At 35.7% G+C, this 8336-nt stretch overlaps 1 protein-coding gene across 2 annotated transcripts in view; it reads right to left on the bottom strand.

Annotated features, from left to right (window-relative positions):
- Window positions 1–245: 245 nt before the first annotated feature.
- The window catches only part of LOC110461493 (sodium/hydrogen exchanger 3-like), a 16159-nt gene continuing 8068 nt past the window's right edge, over window positions 246–8336 (bottom strand). Inside the window, exons 6-7 of one of the 2 annotated variants that reach the window (XM_021514967.1) lie at window positions 7540–7621; window positions 246–550 (exon numbers count right to left, since the gene is read on the bottom strand). In XM_021514967.1, coding sequence (XP_021370642.1) covers window positions 485–550; window positions 7540–7621 — 148 coding nt within the window. In that variant the 3' untranslated portion in view covers window positions 246–484. The remainder of the gene's footprint in view (window positions 551–7539; window positions 7622–8336) is intronic. The other variant, XM_021514966.1, reaches the window with a different exon arrangement.

Below are 8336 nucleotides of genomic sequence, written 5' to 3'. Positions count from 1 at the left end.
TGCCACAAAAAGTGGATACTTGGGCGTAATTCTAACTGTAGCATGATATCAGTATAGACAGATTACCCTGTAAATATCATATATGTAGATGATTTACCTGACAAGGCATTTTGTCAATTAAATGAAAATGAGATCTTAATTAACTATGATAAGTGTATACAATGTATATAACATATTTTTTATTAGATTGGTATTTTATCCACTCAGTAAATCATATCAAGACTCAATTTCATTTCAGCTTTATTAAAAGAACATACATCTACACTAACTTCCTTCGAATTTCTACATCCATCTGTGTTCAAATCAATTTGTCATAATGCATTTTGCTATTCTGTACTCTAACTAATTTCCCTGGCTGTAGACAGACTCATTAAAATGTGATGTATCTGGTAATCTTATCAGGAACTAAGACAAATGTTATACCAGGATTTATTGTAAGTGGAAGAGAACCGTTAGATCCAAGTCAAGATGCAAGATGATGTTTTTATAGGGAAACAAAGACGATATACATGGCATACTCACCAAGCAATGAACATGCTGCTATTGTCCCCTGTAAGAGTACAACATGCTGTGTTAGGATCACCATGGAAACCACCAGAAACCAGTAAATACCCACACAACACACCACTCAATCAAACATCACATCACTCAATCAAACACACCACTAAATCAAACAACACACCACCCAATCAAACATCACATCACTCAATCAAACATCACACCACTCAATCAAACATCACACCACTCAATCAAACATCACACCACTCAATCAAACAACACACCACTCAATCAAACATCACACCACTCAATCAAACATCACACCACTCAATCAAACATCACACCACTCAATCAAACATCACACCACTCAATCAAACATCACACCACTCAATCAAACATCACACCACTCAATCAAACATCACACCACTCAATCAAACATCACACCACTCAATCAAACATCACACCACTCAATCAAACATCACACCACTCAATCAAACATCACACCACTCAATCAAACATCACACCACTCAATCAAACATCACACCACTCAATCAAACATCACACCACTCAATCAAACATCACACCACTCAATCAAACATCACACCACTCAATCAAACATCACACCACTCAATCAAACATCACACCACTCAATCAAACATCACACCACTCAATCAAACATCACACCACTCAATCAAACATCACACCACTCAATCAAACATCACACCACTCAATCAAACATCACACCACTCAATCAAACATCACACCACTCAATCAAACATCACACCACTCAATCAAACATCACACCACTCAATCAAACATCACACCACTCAATCAAACATCACACCACTCAATCAAACATCACACCACTCAATCAAACATCACACCACTCAATCAAACATCACACCACTCAATCAAACATCACACCACTCAATCAAACATCACACCACTCAATCAAACATCACACCACTCAATCAAACATCACACCACTCAATCAAACATCACACCACTCAATCAAACATCACACCACTCAATCAAACATCACACCACTCAATCAAACATCACACCACTCAATCAAACATCACACCACTCAATCAAACATCACACCACTCAATCAAACATCACACCACTCAATCAAACATCACACCACTCAATCAAACAACACACCACTCAATCAAACATCACACCACTCAATCAAACATCACACCACTCAATCAAACATCACACCACTCAATCAAACATCACACCACTCAATCAAACATCACACCACTCAATCAAACATCACACCACTCAATCAAACATCACACCACTCAATCAAACATCACACCACTCAATCAAACATCACACCACTCAATCAAACATCACACCACTCAATCAAACATCACACCACTCAATCAAACATCACACCACTCAATCAAACATCACACCACTCAATCAAACATCACACCACTCAATCAAACATCACACCACTCAATCAAACATCACACCACTCAATCAAACATCACACCACTCAATCAAACATCACACCACTCAATCAAACATCACACCACTCAATCAAACATCACACCACTCAATCAAACATCACACCACTCAATCAAACATCACACCACTCAATCAAACATCACACCACTCAATCAAACATCACACCACTCAATCAAACATCACACCACTCAATCAAACAACACACCACTTAATCAAACAACACACAACTCAATCATACATCACACCACTCAATCAAACATCACACCATTCAATGGTTAAATAGTAAACTTTAAATTGTATATACCTTGTAAATTAAAAAAACATGCAACTCTTTGACTACTTTAAAGATAATTAGGTCAACTTTAATCAGTTTTTAACTGGATATAGTGTCCCTTAACTCTTTCACCACTGTAGATCATAATGGACTCATCCAGATCAAGGTATGGTAGAGTTTAATTACTACAGGTGGGTGTAAATATAGATAGTTTATTAAGTTGCATAATGATCTTACATTAAGTAGGACATCATGATTTTTTTACCTGAATTTTATTTTTGTTATCATTTTATTTTATTTCATCTTCAGCTCTGATGTAAATTAACTCACATTCTAGATGTTGTTTATTGTGACTGGTGTTTATTTTCTCTGATAGGCCTCACAGTCTATAGATCAATTTACCCGAATTCATATACCGCTATATACATGTATAACTTAATTTTTCCTAAAACAGATTTCTACGCTTATATCTTTGCTATTTATTATTTGTGAAGATTTGGATTCTCAAATAAAATTTCAAACATATACCTGGTATAAATACAGCTTGTTAAATGTTTCTAAAAAAGTTGCAAGATATTTTAATTCATTATCCACATAAAATGTACTCCTGGGAATTTACATGCAGTGTCATGTACTTCAACACCTCTTCTCAGAGTTACTTGTTTGTAGGATTACAGCTGTTGTAGCCAAATACTCATTTAGAAGTATCATCCTGTAGTTTCTTTACTGTATATAAATCACACAGTTCTGACACAATTTTAAGTTCAATGGGTTCCCAAACACCGTCAATGTAAACATTCTCACCAGAATTACCCACAGACATGTCAGAGTAAATACTATGGTTGCATGACTAACACTACATTCAACTCTATCTATAGGGTTGATCAGTCAAAGCTGACTTTGCAAGGTAAGAACCACCAATCAAACGGGAATTCAACCATGGCCATATATACATTGTGTATTTGTCCATTTACAACAGATATACTATCCCACACTGACTTCCTGTTAGCAAAGGGGGGCATTTGTGTTGGAGATAGTTCTTAACTTCTGAAGACAGCTTTTAAGGTTAAACATTCCCCAGTAACATCCATATTTAATCTTTATTTCATAAAGATGTACCATATGGTTATCACTGCTGTATGTGATCCTTCAATGATATAACTGTTTGTATCATAACATAAAAATTAAAGCTTCTCTACTAAGAAAAAAATATCAAAATTTTGTGGATAAAGATTCAGAAGACATTGTAATGTTATAATCACTATTGTTTCATTTTAATGTTGTGGAACTCCAGAGAAATAGCTGATTTTAGGCATGAACAAATTTAATTAACATATTTTGATATTACTCAAATTTCAACTCTATGTATTACATAATTCAATTCAAGTATATTTTTTTATAGAAGACTACCCAATAAAGAATATAATTTCCATTCTACAAATTATATCTAAAGGTCTTGATCCACTAACATTAGTTTGAATTAGTTTTAAACCAAAACAATAAAAATTGCAAAGATAATTAGGTATTGGTGTCATGATAATTTTCACTGTTAATATTAATGTTTTTTCTAAAATTTAAACAGACAGAGAAATCAAGGGCAAATACCTGCTGTTTAATATATAGTAATTCACAAATGTTCAACTTATTTCTCAGAAGCATTGGATAAAAAACAAGAGCCCCAAAGGGCCTCAGTATCGCTCACCTGAATATGTTTAAAATAATTGGTATGAAGTATAGATATAGCACTCCATGGTAGGTGCTGTTAGTACATATGAAATTTCAGAAAGATCCATCCAGTACTTGAGATATAGCGAGAACAAACTTCAAACAGAGCCCCACCCCTATGCCTCTATTTATTCAGAACAACATCAATTTGATAAAATAGCATAGTTTTTAAAATTATTGAAGCAAAGGTTGAAAAAAAACGTGTGATAGAAATACATGGCAGAGTAAATTTTATTAACTGACAAAAATATTTTATATTGCTTGCCCTTTTAAATCCAAACGTTTGAGATTGTGACTGTTATGTAAAAGTTCTATTGTAACATTGTGTAGTACATTGTTAGAACCTTGTTTATGTCTCAACAGTTTGTGGCATGAACTAATTAGAACACCTTTTATCATTTATAGTATTGTTTGTTTATTACAATTAGTAGGTATGTATGTTAACAAAACTATCAATAAAGAATCATAAAATCATAAAGAAATACAAAATAGGATATTGTCTAAAGTAGGAACCACATCAGAAACTATCCTAATCAATACACTATTTCTTTTGCAAGGTTTTTGCTACTGTGATAATTTTATTAAAACTAATCTTATTCAGGTATGTCTCCTGATGTTTAACCATTTGTGGTTTCTTTCTTATCATCTCTTATTGTAACATTCCACTTCCTTCCTCTGTGTTGTCAGCACTGGTGTACATATCAGTGGTTGTTCCTAGCGATGGACTGGTACCTGAGAAATAGTGATAACAAACTTGACCTGTTTAAATTCAAGATGGCAATCAGGTGGCCATCTTGGTTTTTTTCTGATCAGTCTCAAAATGAACCATTAACAAATACCAATCAAGACCAACAAATGAAAGTTTAGAAAATTAAAAGAAGTGTTGATTCAATGAAAACCTCAGGACAAAGGATCTTTGTTCTTTACTTTTCTCTTGTGGTGTTGATTTGTTTAAATACATACTTTATTAATATGTTTAATTAATGTAACACAGGTAGTATGTCTTCTTATTAAATTGTTCTCAAAATCCTTTTTTTATAAACTCTTTTGAAACAGAACAATGGTTAGATATTTTATTTTCATGGCAATATAAACTATTTAAAGGTTAATTTCTGCTGAATTTCAGCAACATTTCACTTTTTGATAGATCTATTGAGACTCAAATCATCATTTTTCAATTAGCATAGAGGAAGTCAACATTTTGTAAATGTTGTTAGTGGAATCAAATTTAAAAGATATGAGGCAGAATATAAAAGACAGTTTAGCACTTGAAGAAAGGTCCTATAGTTCTCTGTGTTGTATCTCCAGTAAAGAAAAATCGAATTTGTTCTGTATGTTTTTGACTTTGCCTGCAGTAGTTCCTTGATAGTAAAGAGATGCCATCAGGCCTGGACATATTTGAAAGAGGGCTAGAAGGCAAAGTTATGAATTTTATTTTCGCTATGCACAATTCTAAACATGCTTTTATGGATGGGACATTCCATGTTATGTTATCTAATGCACACATTTCAATCATTACATGTGAAATCCTAGAAAAGTTCAAAAAACAAGAGGCCCATGGGCCTTAACGGTCACCTGATATATTTATACAGAGAGTTGATTTTTGTTTTTAACATGAACAGAAATATCATTCAAAGTGACAAAAAACAATAAAACCACATTATTCAATATCTAGCATGCAGATTTAAGACTGAAAAGTATTTGAAACTAGCACCTCTGATTCTAAACAAGGAAAATGAAGAAATCTTATTTTAGCACACAGACTCCATTGGGCCCCACCCTACAGCCCTTGGGGGAAGGGATGGCTCAAAATTTACAAAGTATCAAACTGTCAACTTAGGGTTATAATTCCAATCAAGTTACCCCCTCCTTCCCCAGGGGGAAACGCGAGACCCCAGGGTCATGAAATTCACAATTTTGGTAAAGCACCTTAAGACCCTTCCATCTATGAAGAGTATTTGATTCTACCATATCTGGGTCTTGAGAAGAAGATTTTTGAAATTTCAGTCAATTCAACCCTTTTTGGCCCCACCCATCAGCCCCTGGGGGTCAGTCAGGGCTCATAGGTGCATACTATCAAACTGCTACCTAATACTGATAATGCTAACCCAAATTGAATTACTTCCAATGGAAATTAAACAAATGTTGGTCCAAAATGTGATTTCCCTATATAAACTATAGTAAAGTTTACCCCCTCCCCAGGGGGAAACGTGAGACCCCAGGGTCAAGAAATTCACAATTTCGGTAAAGCACCTTAAGACCCTTCCATCTATGAAGAGTATTTGATTCTACCATATCTGGGTCTTGAGAAGAAGATTTTTGAAATTTCAGTCAATTCAACCCATTTTGGCCCCACCCATCAGCCCCGGGGGGTCAGTCAGGGCTGATATGTGCATACTATCAAACTGCTACCCAATACTGATAATGCTAACCTAAATTGAGACTTGAGACTTTGTCTCAGGTGACTTAAAAACATCCATGAAATCTTGAAATCAACCAAAATGTTACCACATGTGATTTTGAGTAGCATCAACTTGTTTTGTGTTCTTTATTATTCTGATTGTTGTTTAAAATATTGTTTACTAATGTTATATACTTCCATTGTTTGGGTGTTGAGAATTTAATCTATGTAAATTGGCTATCATGCAAATTAGAAATCCTTCTGGAATTTCCATCATTAACAATGTCACGATTGGTCCCTGTTTAGTCAAACCGTCTGAGGGAATGACCCAAACAGTTTATAATTGGAAAACTTTAAAGTGTAATGTTTCTTGCTGTTATAAGATTTTAGTAACATTTGTGGTTAGAACGAAATGTGAATGTTTGTTAGTATTGCTACTCTACAATATTTGAAATATTTCTAGGAAGCTTTATATATGCCAACAAAACAACAAGAGGCCTAGGGGGCCTGTATCGCTCACCTGGTTATCTAAGCAATCATTGCACAATATTTTTTCGTTTGCTCTGTAATGCCAATTTGTATATATATATATAACCACTTCAGACATGTAGGGTAAGAACTTGGAAGCGTTACTATGGAGACTTTATAATTCATAAAGAATTAAGGTTGTTACTATTACTAGCACATTAGTTGGGTTGGAGATAAAAAGTCAGAGACATGAAAATCACAAATTGTATACACCACCCAAATGCCTTTACAGCTATGGGTAGTATTTGATCCTAGCATTTTTATAACTAAAGAAGAAGATTTTTTTAAATTTTCCCAAATCCAACCCCCCCTTTTTAGCCCCTAACTCAGCCCCCCCCCCTAATAAGTATTTCTCTCAAATATGAATAAATTATTTTCAAAACAATGGAAGACATGTGACCTGTCATGTCTATTTCCTATATACAACAACAAACTCTACAGAAATCTCAGGTTCTACTATACTGCCACCCTGACAGAAATGTCAATGCAGCAGTGAAGGTGTCAGTGTTTTCTCCATGTAACCACACACAGTGACACGGCATCAAAGGAATATATCATAAACAGCATATAAGCAGGCACATCAGCACAAGGGATTCATGTTTACAACAAAAGTTAATACAAAATTAATACTTACAAATACAGCAAAGATAAGAATGCTGCCAATGTTTTCTGTAAACGTCCTGTCATACAAATTAAAGGCCGACTCCAAGATTATTCTGAAAAAATAAAGTTGCATTTTTGTTTCTTACTGTTGCTGCTCTCTAGCCGTGTCAAGGTCAGTGTACCTTATAAGTCTCAAGGTCATTGTAACTTATAAGTCTCAAGTACTTATAGAGGGAGGAGGTAGTGAAACTTTGTGTACTTACGGAGGGAGGCAGTAGTGGAAGCCTGTGTACTTACAGAGGGAGGCAGTAGTGGAAGCCTGTGTACTAAGAAAGGGAGGCAGTAGTGGAAGCCTGTGTACTTACAGAGGGAGGATGTAGTGGAAGCCTGTGTACTTACAGAGGGAGGAGGTAGTGGAAGTCTGTGTACTTACAGAGGGAGGCGGTAGTGGAACCCTGTGTACTAAGAAAGGGAGGCGGTAGTGGAAGCCTGTGTACTTAGAAAGGGAGGCAGTAGTGGAAGCCTGTGTACTTACAGAGGGAGGAGGTAGTGGAAGTCTGTGTCCTTACAGAGGGAGGAGGTAGTGGAAGCCTGTGTACTTAGAGAGGGAGGCGGTAGTGGAAGCCTGTGTACTTACAGAGGGAGGATGTAGTGGAACCCTGTGTACTAAGAAAGGGAGGCGGTAGTGGAAGCCTGTGTACTAAGAAAGGGAGGAGGTAGTAGAAGCCTGTGTACTTACAGAGGGAGGCGGTAGTGGAAGCCTGTGTACTTACAGAGGGAGGAGGTAGTGGAAGCCTGTGTACTTACAGAGGGAGGAGGTAGTGGAAG

The sequence above is a fragment of the Mizuhopecten yessoensis genome, unplaced genomic scaffold, assembly GCF_002113885.1.
Source record: "Mizuhopecten yessoensis strain PY_sf001 unplaced genomic scaffold, ASM211388v2 scaffold10629, whole genome shotgun sequence".
NCBI classification, from domain to species: domain Eukaryota; kingdom Metazoa; phylum Mollusca; class Bivalvia; order Pectinida; family Pectinidae; genus Mizuhopecten; species Mizuhopecten yessoensis.
This window is presented reverse-complemented; position numbering and strand designations above follow the sequence as displayed.